Below are 19516 nucleotides of genomic sequence, written 5' to 3'. Positions count from 1 at the left end.
CTTTGACCCTACGTTTTCTCATGTATAAAATAGTGATAATGGGATGGTTTGTTGGGATGATTGAGTGGGACAGTACATGTGAATTGGTTAGAATAATGCCTGGGGCATTTTAAGTGTTCAGTAAATGTTCCTTATGATCTATTACTGAACACGGTTGGTGAATAGATGTTGAGGCTAAGAGGAAGTTACCACATGAATAATATATGGATCAACAGTTTTCAGACTCTTAAAAGACCATATAATTCATTCATCATGAGCCACCAGGCCGGACACAATTTTGCCTACCCTTGGGATTCTGAAGTCTCTTCCAGAAGAAATGTTAATGACACACGTAGAGATGTATGGGCAAAGTTCAAGGGATCAGCAAGGGATGATGAGATGCTCTGGGAGTAGCAACAGTGGGAAGGTACCACTGGACTTGATGGGTAGGTGGAGATGGCAGTGTTACTGGAACCCAGTGAGAGCTGGAGGCTTGCAGGAAGGGTTACTAGGAGGGGACTGTGGGGGTGGGGGGACATAGTCACTACCTAAAACTGAAGCATGGGGCAGGAAGGGGGCAAGCAAAACACACTGACCTCTCTTTCTTCCCACTTTCTGATATCCTACTGATGTCTCCTATTGGCTGAAGAGGCAGGTTGACAAAGTAACCCTAATAAAGCAATTCATGCAGCCAGTCTCCTGGGGAACAGAGCAGAACAGAAAGATCTGCAGATGCAAAGGAGACTAATCACCACATTCACTAACTCTCATTTCACATATTGGGAATGTGGCAGTTAATGGAATGCTCAGTTGGATAATCCATCAAGTAAATCAGCTCACAACTTAGTTATTTCCTTCAGTCTTCTTATCCTGTAACAAAATGAGCAGCAGTCAAAATGGCAGCTCCCAAGGAAGAAGAAACTTGCCAACACACAGTCTGACCAGGAGGTGGGGGTGCTCAGAGTAGATCACACGGTCCTTCTGGTCGCCATGCACCTTGGGGCTGAGCCATATCAGCTGGTAATATAATATTACTGGTCCTCAAATTGAACTGTATATTCATTAAGATTTCTAAACCACATAGTTTATAAACCTTAGTCTGTTAAGGCTGCTATAACAAAATACTATAGACTGGGTGGTTTATAAACAGAAGAAATGTATTCCTCACAGTTCTGGAAGCTGCAAGTCCAAGATCAAGGCATCGACCGATTCGGTGTCTAGTGAGAGCCTGCTTCCTGGTTAATAAACACTTAGCCGTCTTCTTGCTGTGTCCTCACATGGCAGAAGGGGCAAGAGAGCTCTCGGGGTCTCTTTTATAAGGGCACTAATCCCATTCATGAGCACTCCACCCTCATGACTTAATCACCTTCCCAAAGCCCCACCTCCTAATACCATCACACTGGGGCTTAGGTTTCAACATAGGAATTTTGGACCATGGGAGCTAAGCCACACACACTGGACACTCATGTTGGGGAAGAGGAACACCTGAGGAGGATGCAGCAGTGCATACTTGAGACCCCTGTCAACAGGGGCTGAGGAGGGCAACAAAGGAAGAAGAAGACCCAGGACCAATCCCTGTGGCCCTTGAGAACTCTCTGAAGGTACCTCTAGGTGATGCTCATTTCATTCACTTCTGAGCCCCACTCTTGGGCGAGGTGATGTGGCTCTGCTGTTTACTCAACAGCACAAGCCTGGGCTGAGTCCAGTGGTTAAAGGACTGTCTCATTCCAGGTCCTCCAGCAGGTTAATTCCCAGGGCTCTGTAAACAGAACCCAGCTCGCACAAGAGGCCCTGTTCCTTGAGAGCCAGGTGAAGTGCATAGCAGAAAGATAAGGCGGGGGTGGGTGGGGGTGGGGGTGGGGGGTGGTCAATGGATTGACTTTTGTAACCCTGGATCACTCGTTCAATTTAATCTATAGAGCATTTGAAGATTTTGCCATGGGGTGGGTGAGGAGTGCCTTTTCAGAGATGAATCTGGATGCTTCTTGAGAGAGGTAGAGTGATGTGTAGTTTACTAGGACTGCCATAAGAAACTACCACAGACTGGTGGCTTAGATGACAGAAATTTATTGTCTCACAGTTCTGGAGGCTAGAAGTCCAAGATCAAGGTGTTGCCAGGTATTGCTCCTTCTGAGGGCACTAGGGAGAATCTGTTCCACACCTCTCTTCTGGCTTCTGGTGGTTTGTTGGTCATCTTTGGTGTCTCATGGGTTGTAAGTGTGTCACTCCAATCTCTTCCTTCATGTCCAAATGGCATCTCCCTGTGTGCATGTCTGTGTCCAATATCCCCTATTTATAAGACACCAGTCATATCAGATCATGGATCCACCTCACTCTAGTATGACTTCATCCTTACTTCTATCTTCTGTAACAGCTGTATCTCCAAATAATATCACATTCTGATACACTCAACATATGAACTTTGAGGGACATAATTCAACCCATAATAAATCATAAAGTAGGAAGAGCATATATTTTGAAATTGGAGATACTGAGTTTGATCCTTTCTTTTGCCACTGCTTTTCTGATGCAGTTTTATTTTATCATTTGCAAAATAAGGATGATATATTTAATAGACTTATTGGTAAAATGATAAGTCATTGGTAAACTGAAGTACTATTTTATGTATCACCAGTTAACAAAAATATACTTTCAGTTAAACAATGGCATGTCATCGATTATAACACGCATCCCAATTTTAAAAACGTTACATTGTGAAAGAAAGTTTGTTTTAAAGTTAATGAAGATAAGGACTGAAAATAACATGTAAAACACCTTCTACAGGAACGTAAGAAGGTGAATGATAAAGGTACATCATTTTTTCTCTCACCCCTTTCTTTGCCTGTGCAGAAAAGTTACCATCATCATTGGTCACCACTCAAGTTGCCATTCATTTCCAGGATAAATTTAAATAATTTACTAAGCAAGGGTAAAAATTCCTAAGGAGGTGACTTCTGTGAAGTGTGTTATTCATAACACAGCTACTATGATTGCTTCAAGTAGGGATGTCTTCTGGAGTTTCTCTCTTAAGGATCCCACTCTTTATTCATATCTTGGCTACTAAGTCCACTCATATGCATGGTCTGAGACCAAAAGACCCTTGGAGAAGTTTCTTTATTTGTTTAGCTGGGATTGAATGTGGATTGGACAAATAGGAGACACACTAGCTTTGAAGAGTGTTCAGTTCTGTGTTGATTAGGACTAACCTCCACATTGTAGGATATTTAGCATCTAGGGATGTCACCCCATCATTGTGACAACCCCAGACGCCCCTACACATTTCCACATGTCCCCTGGGAAAGTGAGTATTGCCCCCATTGAGGACCACATGTGTCCAGGTGAGAGATCAGCTTCAGCCCAGGATGTTATGATAAGAGAAGGAGAAGCAAAGGTTGCTGAATACTCAGGCATATTTTCACTCATAGGACCTGGTGAGCAGGAACCGACTGTGAGGCACACCAGTCAGGCAGCCAGAAATGATGCAAGCATGAAGACATAGCACAAAAATGGCATCAGGAAATTCAGGTTCCCACGGGTGACTTCTTTTTACATAACCAGCAAAATGTTACAGTGTTAGTCCTATTCAAGTAGAGAATCCACTTACAGTGAAAATAAAAGCCATATTTCACTAGCACCAACCTCCCTCCCCCTGTTGAGTGATTTTAAGACCAGAGACTTGTTTGTTTCAGTGGTAGGACAAACCTGCCAACTCCTTGGCCAGGCACTTGAAATCAGCAGCCACAAGCAGCTGAAATTGAATAATGCTAATTCTGGTGACTCAGTGACTTATTATCTAAATTTTATGTGGTTTAATATGTCCCTTTGGAAGTTACATGGTTTGAAAAATTGTCTGTAATCCATCCTTTATTTTTGATCATAACGTTATCCATTATTTATTCAGAGAAAATTAGTTTCTCCTCACCCTCACTAAATAAATATTGCAGAAATATTTAAAGAATATCAGTTTGAAATAATATCTAATTATACACCTGCCCTGGGGGCCTTCACGTCTCTCTCTGGCACATGATGTCACTCTTCGCCAGCCCTGTTATCCTTGGGATAGGGACCTGTACTTCTCTAGGAAACCTTAGAGCATTCAGTGACTGACATCAGTTTTGGCTCCTGACTTTACCTTCTCCCCACTTCTCCAGCACATTGTTTAGTGCTCACCTCCCAATCACCTCACCTCCTTTGCCTATGTCAGTCCCAGCCCTTGGGAGCCTCTGGGAACAGATGGCCATTCTGTGCATAGTCTTGAACTCTTTTTGATGACACACTGACCTTGTCCCCTACACAGTTCAATCTCCGTGGGCAGTGTTCAAGGCCCCCATTGTATCTCCAGTATGCCCAGTGGACAAACCAGATCTCCAGAGACACAACTACAGCCTCATTCACTGACTTTCCCCAACAGTTCCATATCTTATGCCTGTTGTCTGGTTTGTACATCACTTTGAGCAAGAGGATTTAGGTGAAAAAGCTTCAAATTTGCATGACTATATAGCATAAAGATGAAAAATCCTACCTCTTGCAAGCGGTATGATACTGGGAAAGTTATAGGGTCTCTCTACCTCCCAGTAAAGGGGGTAATAATAGTACCTACCTCACAGTGTTGTCATAAGGATGAAAAGAGAGTGCCTGTCAGGAGATTTGACCATACACTTCACCAAAGAAGACAGATGGCAAATAAGGACGTGCAAAGATGCTCCACATCATTAGTTATTAGGAAAACACAAATTAAAACCACAATGAGATACCACTACACACTTATTAGAATTTTAAAAGTTAAACATATACCTATTTCACTCCTGGAGAGAAGAAATATATGTCCATACAAACGTTTGTACATGAATATTCATGGCAGCTTTATGTGTAACAGTCAAACTGGAAACAGTCCATCAATGAAATATTACTCAGAAATAAAAAAGATGAACTGTTAATGCACAATGAATAAATCTCAAAATAATTACACTGAATGAAAGAAAAAGACAAAAAGACTACATAGTGTGTACAATTAATTTATATGTCATTATAGAGGATACAAACTGATTATGGTGACAGAGAACAGGCCAGTAGTTGCTTGGAAACAAAGGCAGGAAGTGGTGAGAGGAAGAATTAAAAGGGAGCATAAGGAAACCGTAGGGGTTAATGGGTGCCTTTACCTGATTGTGGGGATGGTTTCACAAGTCTATACACATACGAAAACTTACTGAATAGTACACTTTAAATAGATGTGGTTTATTTTATGTAAATTATACTTCAATAATGCATTTTTAAAAGTGAGTGCCTGTGACACACCAGGCCTTCCATAAGCATTAACTATTATGAACTTTACTGTTCTACTGAAAAATGTTTTAGATGAAATTCTTTAAAAGAGCATCTCATCCAAAGCAATATCTAATGATTGATTCTATCATCATCATATCATAACCCAGCTGCATTTTTTCTTTCTGTCTAGGGATGCTCATGAAGAAACATGAATTAAGAAAAATAGTCCAGACTTTGAGGTCAAAAAGCCTGAGCTCACTGCCCATTCTGTCATCCAGTACTTTGTACTGACATCTGACCTTGATTTTACTCATATATAAAATAGTATAAAGCTACATCACATGATTGCTATAAGAACCAAATAAAAAAATGTGTGTGAGTATGTTCTGCAAACCATAAGCAACACTGGGGTATCAGTCATTACAACTGCAGAGGAGAGAAGTGTTGACAGTTTTGCAGACTGGGTAACAGAAAGAAAGCAAGATTTTTTAAAACCTTGACAAAAAAAAACCTCACACAAGAGCAAGAGCTAGACCCTCTGTCTCTTCAGTTCCTTTACTCTGATATTCCAACATTCAAATTGCCTAAGAACCCCTTTAAAAATACAGATTTTGGGGATTCCCTTACTCCTATTGAATCAGAACCTGGAGTATAGGGATCAGGAATCTCAGTGTTAAGGAAAGCTGCCCCATTGATTCTTTTTTTATTGTTATTAATTTTTATTGGAGTATGGTTGCTTTACAATGTTGTGTTAGCCTCCACTGCACAACAAAATGAATCAGCCATACACATACAGATAATCCCCTCCCTTTTAGACTTCCCTCCCATTTAGGTTACCACAGTGCATTAAATAGAATTCCCTGTGCTATACAGTATGTTCCCATTAGTTGTCTATTTTATACATAGTATCAATAATGTATATGTGTCAATGGAATATTACTCAGCCATAAAAAGAAATGAAATTGAGTTATTTGTAGTGAGGTGGATGGACCTACAGTCTGTCATACAGAGTGAAGTAAGTCAGAAAGAGAAAAACAAATACCATATGCTAACACATATATATGGAATCTAAAAAAAAAAAAAAAAGGTTCTGAAGAACCTAGGGGCAGGACAGGAATAAAGACGCAGCCGTAGAGAATGGGCTTGAGGACATGGGGAGAGGGAAGGGTAAGCTGGGATGAAGTGAGAGAGTGGCATGGACTTATATATACTACCAAATGTAAAATAGATAGCTAGTGGGAAGCAGCCGCATAGCACAGGGAGATCAGCTCAGTGCTTTGTGACCATCTAGAAGGGTGGGATAGGGAAGGTGGGAGGGAGACCCAAGAGGGAGGAGATATGGGGATATATGTATATGTATAGTTGATTCATTTTGTTATAAAGCAGAAACTAACACACCATTGTAAAGCAATTATACTCCAATAAAGATGTTTTTAAAAAATGCAAAAAAAAAAGAATTAAAAAATATGGCTACACAAATAAATAAAGAAATAGTGTACATGTGTCAATCCTAGTCTCCCAATTCTTCACACCCCACCCCTTTCCGCCTTGGTATCCATACATTTGCTGTCTACATCTGTGTCTCTATTTCTGCTTTGCAAATAAGATCACCTATACCATTTTCTAGATTCCACATATATGCGTTATTATACGATATTTGCTTTCCTCTTTCTGACTTACTTCTCTCTGTATGACACTCTTTAGGTCCATCCACGTCTCTACAAATGACCCAATTTCATTCCTTTTTATGGCTGTGAGCCAGCAATCCCACTACTGGGCATATACCCAGAGAAAACCATAATTCAAAAAAACACATGCACCCTAATCTTCATAGCAGCACTATTTACAGTAGCCAAGTCATGGATGCAACCTAAATGTCCATCAAGAGATGAATGGATAAAGAAGATGTGGTATATATATACAGTGGAATATTACTATTGCCCCATGATTCTGATGCAACCAGCAGCACCAGTCAATGGCTGGTCCTTTGGAAACAACTGCCTTGACCTTGACACCTTTCAATGAGAAACATCAGCCGTCCTAGGCTCTATTGCTCAGGTTAAACCTGTCTTCAGTCTCCAGAAAAGAATGCATCTCCCATACTGACTGGGAATGCAGAATGTTTTGAAACATCTGTGAGTGTTACGAGCATTTCCCCATCACCATTCTCCTCCTAGTCCTGAGCATCCATACTCAAGGGTCTCAATGGCCCTGAGATTATCCTTGGAATTATCTATCTTGGTAATGCAAATGTTTGTTACTTAACTTCTTTCCAAGCCAATCCTCTCCCTCACAAAACCAAGCCATTCAGTGTTGCCTTGGATGGTCCATCTGAGGTGTGGTGTGATGTCTATGTGGGATGAGCATTTGAAAATCAAGAAGTGAGAAGAAAATCAGCAGGATTGATGCACATCAGCCATTTGCGCCCTTTGGGGTGGTTAAAGCAGAGAAACAAAGACTAGAGTTTCCATCTTCTGTCTCTTATCATCTAAACCTGGCTAGGACTCTGTTCTTCTAGCCCTGAGGAAAGAACCTTTTCTGTGTCTTGAGAATCCACCTATAAGTTACTTCTTGGAGATTATTTCAAAATCTTCTACCAAAAGGCACCACATGAATATAAATAAATCTCTTATCATATGGCTCATGATGCTATGAATTTGGACCAAGTGTTGCAAAAATGCCTCTAGAAGTCAGGCGGGGGAATTCATTGAGGGTGAAGAGCTTGGAGAATGGAGAATGAATGCCCATCTGAATGGGGCAGCCCCCAGTGGTTGCCATGTATGAATGTAGTCCCAGGTTGCCAGATAATATGATTTTTTTTCCAAAGGGAGGGCAATAGAAATAGCGGCTGTTTTCTGTTGACAAATTAAGAGAAAACTACGTTTAAGTAGGACGAATAAAACACCTCAAGGTAAGTGTGAACTTGCAGACTACCAGTTTGTGACCTCTGATTTTTACTATTACTCAAAACCATAATCTCTTAATAAACTGAAAAGAACTATGCCAATACAGTAAATCCTTGTACCCACACAGTTAACCAATAACATATGCAATCCTGCCCCCCCCCCCAGAATGAACATTTTAAAAGATATAAAATTCAGCTCAAACAGAAGCTGAGTCTTCACGGGAAGAGTCAAATAACCATTGGTCTGTACAATAGCTTGTTTTCAACTGCTAATCAGCAGTGGGTTGGGGTTTGGTTTTTCTGTCTCTTGCACAGGGACATAAAAGGACCATATTCTCCTCCTCATAACCTGGATCATTCATCCCAGCAGGAATAGCAGATGGTGTTCCTTACAGGGTAACCCTCTCTCACACAGGGCCCTGCATAGGAAGGGACAGGGACAGGGACCAAGCCCTGAACTCAAGAGTGTATCCAATTTTCTTTGCTGGATATCGTGTACACACATGATATGGTCAAAAATGGTTTCCCTGATTTTATTGAGAAACTTTCCTTGTACTCTAATGAAAGTGGGGAGATGTTTTTTACAGTTTGTGCTAATGAATGACTCTTGGGACGTATCCAATAAACTGTCGACTGAAAAAAATTGCACAGACTAAAAGTTGAGAATTATGTTTTATTCAGAGGACATTCTGAGCACTTCAAGCCTGGGAGACAGCATCTCAAATAACCCTGAGAGACTTCTCCCAAGAAGCAAGGTGGGGAGCCAGGATATATAGGAGTTTTTGCAACAAAGACCAGGTAGTGGGAACATCAAAAGATTACTCTTAATTAAAGAAAACCATATATCTCAAGTTAATGAAATTTAGTGCTTTTCTATGTATGGGAAGATGCAAGAGTCTGGGCTCACTGAAATCATTCCTTTCATATGCATCTCAGATACCTGGGACCAGTATCCTTCTTCTCTCCATCCTGATCCCCTCATGGTGCCCCGTGGTGGTGGCTGCAGTGGCTGAGGGCTTGGCAGCCGGCTCTCCATCCTGAGTTCCCTCAGGGCTCACCATCAGTGTGGCTATAATGTGATGGCTTGGTGGCTGCAACATCCTTTGTTTACTGATATGGCAGGCAATATTTTTCATTCACAAAACGATGTTTCTATTTGAAAGCTGACAGTTCATGTAGGCTCCAACTGACCCATAAAATATGAGTGATGGATATCTCCCTTTGAGAGATACTGTAGGATCTTGGGTTATCTGTAACTTGGTCCTGTAAGGCTTCACAGAATATAAATGGTGTTGAGTATTCTTACTTGGGACAGACGTGGAAGAGAAGAACTTTAGTGGTGGGGGTACTAGCAGAAAGCAGGTGGCATACCCAGAGTTTCACTCAAAGGGCTAAACTCTTCACACAGAGACTCTTTGCATGTGCCTGGGCAGGCGTAAGGGAGCTGAAAAAGGACAGCGTGGCAGCAGCAGAAAGCCATTACCACCCCTCTGTCTGAGGGTCAAGACTGTGTCACCAGATCCTGGCGGCAGCTCCCTCTTGGATGGGAGTCCCTAGCTGACTTGTGTGTAGAGGGACGGAGACACTGCCTATGTCCTTCTGATCTCCTGCCAAGTCTCCCCTCTGGCTGCCTCCACCCAGAACCCAGAGGTCAAGGGAGCCCAGGAAAGTCAGTCCATAGAAGTCAGCCTCCAAGGGCACAGAGTATGGCAGAAAGTGAGAGAGAAATGGAAAGTTATTACCACAGAAGGCCTGGGAAGTCTTCGCTCCTGGAACATTAGAGCACAAAGAGACTTTTCATCCTCTAATCCTCTAACCCTCACTGGTTGATGAGGAAACTGAGGCCCCGGGGACTGAAATGACCGAGTCAACATGTGTAGACCCAACAAAAGGCACACTTGAGACCACAGGCAGTTATCTTCATATCCCTTTTCATGTCCTTCCCCTTCAGTATGCTGGGATTCATGAACTATGACACTCATACTAGAGTAGGGTTGGCTAAAATGGGGCTTCTACATGGTCTTTTGCCCTGACTGTGCCCCTCAGACTTCAGGAATTGAATATAGATTTCTTTTCTCCTGAACCCAAACGTGCCCTCTGACTCTTTCTCATCCTGAGGCTCCAGGCAGCCCCTAATAATCAATCCATCTCGTTGCCCTGTTATTTAACAATACAAGGTGCTCTAAACCCTTAAATACAAAGCTCAGATTATTCTATGATTTTCCTCCTTGAAACATGGCTTATTCTCTGAAGATGCATCCTTGAAGACATCCAAATTGCTCACCCTGGTGACTTGGTGGAGGGCATTGACAGTTTGGAATGAGACAGAGCACCGTAAGATGAATCCTCATGAAGGATAATGATACGAAGCCCTGATCCCTGATGAGTTTTCTCTTTCTCTCTTCTGCAGGTGGACAGAACAGAGGTGATTCGCACCTGCATCAACCCAGTGTATTCAAAACTGTTTACCGTGGACTTTTATTTTGAGGAGGTGCAGCGCTTGCGGTTTGAGGTCCACGACATCAGCAGCAACCACGATGAGCTGAAGGAGGCTGACTTCTTGGGCGGCATGGAGTGCACACTTGGCCAGGTGAGTCCACGGTGCCCTTCCTCCCTTTTTGCCTTCTGAGGGCCTTTCTCCTTCCTTTTGTCTTCTCTCCTCTCATTCAACCCTTGTTTTCTTTCTGCTGATTTTATTTCCTTTAACATGCAGCATTTCGTGATGTTCCATGCACTGCCATGTCCATTATATTCAACATTATACTTACATCTGGATGATGCTGCAAATATATCAAGTGTTATCTTGCAAAGATAATCATTTTTGCTTTCTGAATTCCTTCATTCTGTCAGTCATTTATTTAACGACTATTTATGGAGCACCTGCTCTGCTCCAGTTGAGTGTCTGCTATAGCCTTATCCTGATACATCATAATCTTCTATCTCCCAACTCAACTATGGGAACCGCCACACAGGGAGTATCCCTGAGTCCCGTGTATTCCAAGCCTCTGGTGCCAAAAATAGCCCAAGAGAGGGCTAAATAGATATTTGGTGAATGAATAAATGCTTTACTTAATCCTCACAACAATGATGGGAAATAAACATCATTATTATATTCATTTGTCAGTGAGAAACGAAGACTTAGAGAGGTAAGTGACTTGCCTGAGGTCCTGCACTAACGAGGGCAGAGTTACAACCAGGTGAGCCTCACTCCACACCCCATCATCTTGCCTTTCTTATGCCTTTCCTTGTCCCCTTCCCTTACTGCTGTACCCAGAACTTGAGTAGGTGCTGAGGAGAAACCTAAATGAAGAAATAGTCCCTGTGCCCAAGACTAATTGGAGAAGGCACAGTATATGCCCCTCAAATAGAGCCATTCATGATGCCCTCTAAGCCATCATGAGACAACATATCCTGGGCTCTGTACATAGGGTTGTGGGCCTGCAGGGAAGGGAGAGCTTTCTGCTGGGGAGAATCAGAGAAAGCATTGCGGAGCCAAACTTTGGAAAAATATGGTCCGGGGATTGAAGAAGAAGGAGGAGGGAAGCCTTTCAGGCAAAGCATAAAGCATAGAGGTCAGAGTAACCATGCAGGGCTAAGGGGCGGGAGGACCAGCCAGTCTTAATCAGGGTCAGATGCTGATTCACTAGGAAACCAGTGCAGCTTAAAATTCAGAGCCCCTCACTTGTGTGGACCCTTCCAAAGCTCTGTGTCACGTTTTTATTTGTAGTTTTGTACTTTTTTCACAAAGAAGGATTCCAAATTATATAAACCTCACAAAACCTGAATTAATCCCATGCAGAGGTAAGGGTCTTGTTTAGGGATTAGTAAGAAAGAGTCTGCCTGGCAGAGAGATGGCAAGCATGCATGTTTGTTTGCTGTTTTCACCCTGCCTCATGCCACTTGTCACTAAAGGAAATTTCTCCCATGTGAGCACTGACAAAATAGACAAGCCCTCAGTTACCCTTTTTTGGCAAATATAGTGATTGATTTCATAAGATTGTTCCTTGCTTCTTCAGTAAAAGCCAAAAGCCTACTGTGGAAGTAGAGCTGAGGGGAGGCAGACAGAGAACCTGGGATGTTCTCCCTCATATATTATATGATGGTCATTATATGTCTCTCTCATGGCTTTTGGAAAGAGTCGAGAGCAGATAGTTCTAGAGTCTTGCCAGGTACAGTGTCCTATAAGTAGGCATTGAATGAATGAATGAATGAAAGAATAGTGGATTTGAGATGGAATTCTGCAATGTATAAATAAAATTAAAAGGTGACTAAAATGGCAGTTTTATAGATATAAAGGAACCATTCTAAGATTCGCCCTTAGACAATGGGCATCCCTTCTATGTATAAAAGTTATATTAAAAAAAAAAGTTATATTCTGTCCCAAGAAATAAATGTAGATCCATTAAGAATCATGTAAATAAAATATATTTTATCTAAAGCTTTCATAATTTTTTCTGTGTGAATGACCCTCAAACTTACATCTTTCATAAGGTTCATTTTCCCATATCCAGCCAGTCCTTGACCCTCTACTTTGGGCCAGGCAGTGTGCCAGGAGCCAACAATAGAGTGGGAGGCCAGAAGCATTGTCCTTGCCCTCAAGCAGCTCACAATCTACTTGGGGATAAAGATGTAAAAAAATTAATTACACAAACAATTAATTAAATCACATCCATTCTTAAGGAGAAGTACAGAAGAGGAGAACAAACAATGAGAGGATGGCCTCAGGTGGACAAGGGCTCAAACAAGGCTTCCAGAGGGAAGTGACATTTCCACTGAAACTGGAAGGGAGCGTGAGCAGGGAGAGGAAACACATTCTGAGTAGATGGGAACGCTGTGTACAGAGTCTCTGGATTCAGGAAGGAGTTTGGCATATGGTATCTTCATTTGGACTTCCCAAGAAGCCGACTCTGAGATAGGAAGTCAAAGGAGGTGTAGGAAGCACCACGGTGGAGTGGAGAAGTGAGGCAAGAAGAGGAGGGCAGCCTGGGAGGGTGTGTTGTCCAGCCAGCTACTGGACATGGGTAGCTGCAATGTAACGGGGCTACGACATTCTAGAGGCCAGTGCAGAGCAAACACCAAAGAGTGATCTCACCCTCAGGATGAGGGAACTGGAGCTTTTATACATGTGGGGGTGTATATACTCTCAACAGTCATTGAGGGCTGTTCCCAGCATGGAAATAGTAATCCCCTAGCATTTATGGCTTATTGCATGGGTGGGAAAGACCAGAAGAAGTTTTCAAGCAAAGAAACACAGGTGCTAGTGGTCAGAAGTCAGTGCTGTGCACTCAGGTCATAGGGCCTGGGGATAAGAGCAGGTCACTGACAGCATCTGCTATATCGACTCTGGTTGTCCCCCACCCAGTAGCCAATCTCCTCCCTCTTTCAGCTGTCAGACCCTGATCATTTTCAGACGATTTTCCACCATGCGGCCATGCAGAAAATGGCTCTATCCCTAGCTCAAAAAGTGAATCCTGAGGAATCTCCACCAATCATATGAATCCCATCCCCCTTTGCCAGACATTGGTTTAGGGGTGGGCTTGTGAGCAGTTCTAACCAATAAGACATAAGAATTTTTCTTGGAAAGGTTTCCTAGCCTTAGCAAAAGAGATACACATGAAGATTCCTGGAACCACTGCAGTCGTCTTGCAGGAGACTGTGGATAAGAGCAGCCCTTGGGGAGGTTAGAGCCAAGAGATATGGCAGGACAGGCCTGACACCCCGTACCTGGAGCCCACCTACCTGTGGACTCCTCATTAGGAGGGAGTAAGATGTCCTGCCGTCAAAGCCCTTTGGGGTGAGGTTTCCCATTACTTGAGTGTAAAGCATCAGGGTTGATATGGAGTAATGAGGAACTGAGAGATGGCCAGACGGCCTGGAGTGGAGGGAACAGAGAAACTGAGGGGTGCATTGGCATAATCGTCTTAATCTCTCAAGATGAGGAATATGTAGACATGAGCACTGAGGGTGAATTACCAATAGTCCTTCCTAAGTATATTTTGATGCTTTTGAAAGGGCTTTCAAACTGATCATTTCACCTGGCTTTTTTTTTAAATTTATTTTTTTGAAGTATAGTTGATTTATAATGTTGTGTTAATTTCTGCTGTACAGCAAAGTGACTCAGTTATACATGTATACATTTTTTTCATATTCCATTACAGTTTATCACAGGATATTGAGTATAGTTCCCTGTGATATACAGTAGGACCTTGTTGTTTATCCATCTCACATATGCTAGTTTGCATCTGTTAATTTCAAACTCCCATTTCACTTGACTTTCCCGACGACACTGGGAGGACAGGTGTCATCATCCACATTTCATAGTAAAAAAACTGAGAAACAGAAAGATTCAATGCCTTGACAGAGCCAAGACAGAAATCAAGAGTTCTTGATCTCTAATTCAGAGCTCTTTCTTCTGCCATTATTTAGGAAAAGATAATGTGGGGAGGCCCCCTGTTGTGAGAAATTTTTTTGACATTGTGGCTTAAGGGGGGAAAAGGACATGAGCAGAAAGTCAGCAATGCTTCCTGAGTCACACTACTTCACCCCCGGGTGACTTGCTGGCCTTACTGGGTATCCTGCATATACTTAAACAACGCACCCTCTCATAGTATAGGCCATGTGACTGGTGCCATTGCCCTTTCCCACACTTTGGGGCGCCACTCATTGGCTTAAATCAATAAGGATGTCTTAATTTTGTGGCAACAGTGATTGATTCAAGGAAGGCATGTAACTAATCGGGTGTAACGAGATGTAAATATATATTTCCTGGAGCCTTCTGGGAAAGAAAAGGTAGGACTGTGAGGTGGAAATGGACCCTGCAAGAGAAGAATGTGGAGCTGCTGGGGAAAAAGAGAGAAACTGAGTAATGTTCTTTACACTCTAGATAGAGTCTTGTCTGAAGCCAGCCTGCCCTGGGAATTTCAGCCAATAGCTTCCCTTTGGACTTCCTTGGTGGTCCAGTGGTTAAGAATCTGTCTTTCAATGCAGGGGATGCCAGTTTGATCCCTGGTCAGGGAACTAAGATCCCACATGCCTTGGGGCAACTAAGCCTGTGTGCCGCAACTACTGAGACCACATGTCACAACTAAGACATGACACAGCCAAAAATAAACAAATTAATTAATTTAAAAAAAAGCTTCCCTTTGCTATAGGCTAATTCTTTTTGCTACTTATAATGTGAAGTCTAACTGATTGAACCATACTCCATAGAACCCCTTTCCCAAACCATAGAGACCTCTTTAAATTCCAAGCTCCTGTAACCCATCTCCATTTCATTCATGCAGCTCATTCTACATTGCCTTGAGAAGGTTCTTTTTATCAGCTCATTAAAATAATTTCTCTCTATAATTAGCACTTATTTTTATATTTATCTGGTCCCCAGATTACAAGTTTCTGAAACCAGAGGCCACATTCAGCACTTATTTGTGCCTAAGGCAACGTCATGCTTTATATATCACACGTGCTCAAGTCAAATTTATTGATTAGTTAATTTTGAAAGTTTCAGATCAGTATGAACTTTTATTTTGACAGGATAAGTTTCATTCTTTCATTTATTCATTTTTTTCAACAAGCATTTAGAGAGTGCCCTGGGTACACCAAATACTGTGCTAGGTGCTAGAGGCACAAAGATGAAAAAGAAAGGGGCCCTGCACCAGAAGAGCTTATAATTAGCTGAGAGACACAGACCAGTAAATAAATCATCAAAATGCATATTACTAAGTGCTATAATGAGTTGTGTTCCAAAGGCTATGGTGGAAAGACTTGCCTCTGCCTAGAGTTAAGCACTGAGGAGGTCTCATACGAAAAGTGTCTCACTCTGGACCGGAATCTCAAAGAGTGGGTAGGGATTCACCAGCAGAGAAAAGAAATGACTCTCCAGGCAAAATGACTGGTACACACCAAGGCACAGCAGCATGAGAACGTTAGAGAACTCTAAGTAACCCAGCATGGAGGGATGGGCAAGTGAGCTGGGAAAGGGATAAACGAGGCTAGGCAGGAGAGGAGGAGCTGACCATGTGATTTTATGAGGCTTTCACTAAAGTTTGGAGAGCTCGGACTTGATGCACTGAAGGCCCTGAGGGGCTTTAAGAAGGGCAGGGCCAAGACTGGATGTGTGTATTAGAAAGGTCACTTGGGTATTCCTGTAAATGGTGGATGGGTGAGGATGGATGTGGAGGCAGGGAAACCAGTTAGGAGGTTGTTATAATAATAGAAAAGAGCTGAGGAGAGCAGTGGTGATGAAAGTTGAGAAGAGGAGACGCAGAGGGGAGTTTGTTCAAGAGCACAACCAGCAAGTCTTAGAGACTGGGTGCGGGATGAGAGGTCCACTGGCATCTGGCTTAGGTTACTGGAGGAGTGACTTGGCTGTCTTTGAGGGGAATTGGATGGAGGAGTGGGATGGGGAGTAGGATGTAATGCTGATGCCTTAAGCTCAGGATGTCTGTGAAGAGCCCAGAGGAGATTGCCACTTGGTGGCTTGACCACGTGGATCTGAAGATGACACAGATTTGGAAGCTGGCCCCCTATAGATGGTAGTTGGTAGCAGGAAAGTGATGAGATTTCTCAAAGAGGCTGTTTTATTTTTACTTTTGGAAGAAAATTCATTGAACATGCCACATATGAACAACTCATAAAGGGTTTTTAAAAAAATCATTGAGTATGTAAGAACATTTCATTTTCTTAGGTGAAAGTGTGAGCTTGATGTCTTGAAATCAAAATCCTTTTCTATGTGTAGAGTAACACACAGACAAATGCGGTTGTCATGAGAGCTCTGTGAAGGGGGGCAGACTTCTTCACAATTCATAGTTTGACAAGTTGTGAACCTTTGGCGAGGATGGAAGTTTTTCTAGTTTTTTTAAAATTTTTCTCTCTACTATGATCAAGCAAAAAAAAAAAATCATTTTTCTTCTTCATAACTTCAGCAATGAGAGAAGATTCCTTTTCCTTGCACTGTTCAGTTGGGCAGGGGTTGGTGGACATGGGAGCTGTAGGAATGGCATGGTCAGGTCTGAGGCGCTGTTTCATGATGCTACGCCATGAAGCTGGGTGGACTAGGGTCATATCCTGGCTCAGCCGTGCTCAGGTGTATGTCCAGAAGCAAATTCCTGCAGCTACTTAAACCTCAGTCTCTTCATTTGTAAAATGGATATAATAATGCTGGCCTCAAAAAATAGTGTGACGGGGGAGGAGCTTCAGGATGGCGGAAGAGTAAGACGTGGAGATCACCTTCCTCCACACAAATACATCAGAAATACATCTACATGTGGAACAACTCCTACAGAACACCTACTGAACACTGGCACAAGACCTCAGACTTCCCAAAAGGCAAGAAACTTCCCCACGTACCTGGGTAGGGCAAAAAAAAAAAAAAAAAAAAAACAGAGACAAAAGAATAGGGACGGGACCTGCACCAGTGGGAGGGAGCTGTGAAGGAGGAAACGTTTCCACACACTAGGAAGCCCCTTCATGGGCCGAGACTGCGGGTGGCAGAGGGGGGAAGCTTTGGAGCCATGGAGGACAGCGCAGCCACAGGGGTGCGGAGGGCAAAGCGGAGAGATTCCCGCACAGAGGATCGCTGCCGACCAGCACTCGCCAGCCCGAGAAGCTTGTCTGCTCACCCTCTGGGAGGGGTCGGGGCTGGGAGCTAAGGCTCTGGCTTCGGACGTCGGATCCCAGGGAGAGGACTGGGGTTGGCGGCATGAACACAGCCTGAAGGGGGCTAGTGCACCACGGCTAGCCAGGAGGGAGTCCAGGAAAAAGTCTGGAGCTGTGATTTATGTCATAGAGAGTTCTGCCTATGTTTTCCTCTAAGAGTTTGATAGTGTCTGGCCTTACACTTAGGTCTTTATTCCATTTTGAGTTTATTTTTGTGTATGGTGTCAGGGAGTGTTCTAATTTCATACTTTTACATGTACCTGTCCAATTTTCCCAGCACCACTTATTGAAGAGGCTGTCTTTTCTCCACTGTATATGCTTGCCTCCTTTATCAAAGATACGGTGACCATATATGCATGGGTTTATCTCTGGGCTTTCTATCCTGTTCCACTGATCTATGTTTCTGTTTTTGTGCCAATACCAAACTGTCTTGATTAATGTAGCTTTGTAATATAGTCTAACGTCAGGGAGCCTGATTCCTCCAGCTCCATTTTTCGTTCTCAAGATTGCTTTGGCTATTCGGGGTCTTTTGTGTTTCCATACAAATTGTGAAATTTTTTGTTCTAGTTCTGTGAAAAATGCCAGTGGTGGTTTGATAGGGATTGCATTGAATCTGTAGATTGCTTTGGGTAGTAGAGTCATTTTCGCAATGTTGATTCTTCCAATCTAAGAACATGGTATATCTCTCCATCTATTTGTATCATCTTTAATTTCTTCATCAGTGTCCTATAATTTTCTGCATACATGTCTTTTGTCTCCTTAGGTAGGTTTATTCCTAGATATTTTATTCTTTTTGTTGCAATGGTAAACGGGAGTGTTTTCTTAATTTCCTATCAGATTTTTCAACATTAGCATATAGGAATGCAAGAGATTTCTGTGCATTAATTTTGTATCCTGCTACTTTACCAAGAGAAATGGAAATAAAAACACAAATAAACAAATGGGACCTAGTGAAACTTAAAAGCTTTTGCACAGCAAAGGAAACCATAAACAAGACCAAAAGACAACCCTCAGAATGGGAGAAAATATTTGCAAATGAATCAACGGACAAAGGATTAATCTCCAAGATTTACAAGCAGCTCATGCAGCTCAATAACAAAAAAAACAAACAACCCAATCCAAAAATGGGCAGAAGACCTAAATAGACATTTCTCCAAAGAAGATATACAGATTGCCAACAGACACATAAAAGAATGCTCAACATCATTAATCATTAGAGAAATGCAAATCAAAACTACAGTGAGATATCATCTCACAGCGGTCAGAATGGCCATCATCAAAAAAAATCTAGAAACAATAAATGCTGGAAAGGGTGTGGAGAAAAGGGAACACTCTTGCACTGTTGGTGGGAATGTAAATTGATACAGCCACTATGGAGAACAGTATGGAGGTTCCTTAAAAAACTAAAAATAGAACTACAATACAATCCAGCAATCCCACTACTGGGCATATACCCTGAGAAAACCATAATTCAAAAAGAGTCATGTACCAAAATATTCATTGCAGCTCTATTTACAATAGCCAGGACATGGAAGCAACCTAAGTGTCCATCATCAGATGAATGGATAAAGAAGATGTGGCACATATATACAATGGAATATTACTCAGCCATAAAAAGAAATGAAATGGAGGTATTTGTAGTGAGGTGGATGGAGTTAGAGTCTGTCATACAGAGTGAAGTATGTCAGAAAGAGAAAAACAAATACAGTATGC

The 19516-nt window shown here is 42.3% G+C and overlaps 1 protein-coding gene across 5 annotated transcripts in view; it reads left to right on the top strand.

Annotated features, from left to right (window-relative positions):
* Positions 1–19516, top strand: part of CPNE4 (copine 4) — a 578612-nt gene that overhangs the window by 376058 nt on the left and 183038 nt on the right. For all 5 annotated transcript variants that reach the window (XM_068547309.1, XM_068547306.1, XM_068547307.1 and 2 more), the window contains one exon: positions 10560–10739. In XM_068547309.1, coding sequence (XP_068403410.1) covers positions 10560–10739 — 180 coding nt within the window. The remainder of the gene's footprint in view (positions 1–10559; positions 10740–19516) is intronic.

The sequence above is a fragment of the Eschrichtius robustus genome, chromosome 6 (genome assembly GCF_028021215.1).
Source record: "Eschrichtius robustus isolate mEscRob2 chromosome 6, mEscRob2.pri, whole genome shotgun sequence".
NCBI lineage: Eukaryota > Metazoa > Chordata > Mammalia > Artiodactyla > Eschrichtiidae > Eschrichtius > Eschrichtius robustus.
This window is presented reverse-complemented; position numbering and strand designations above follow the sequence as displayed.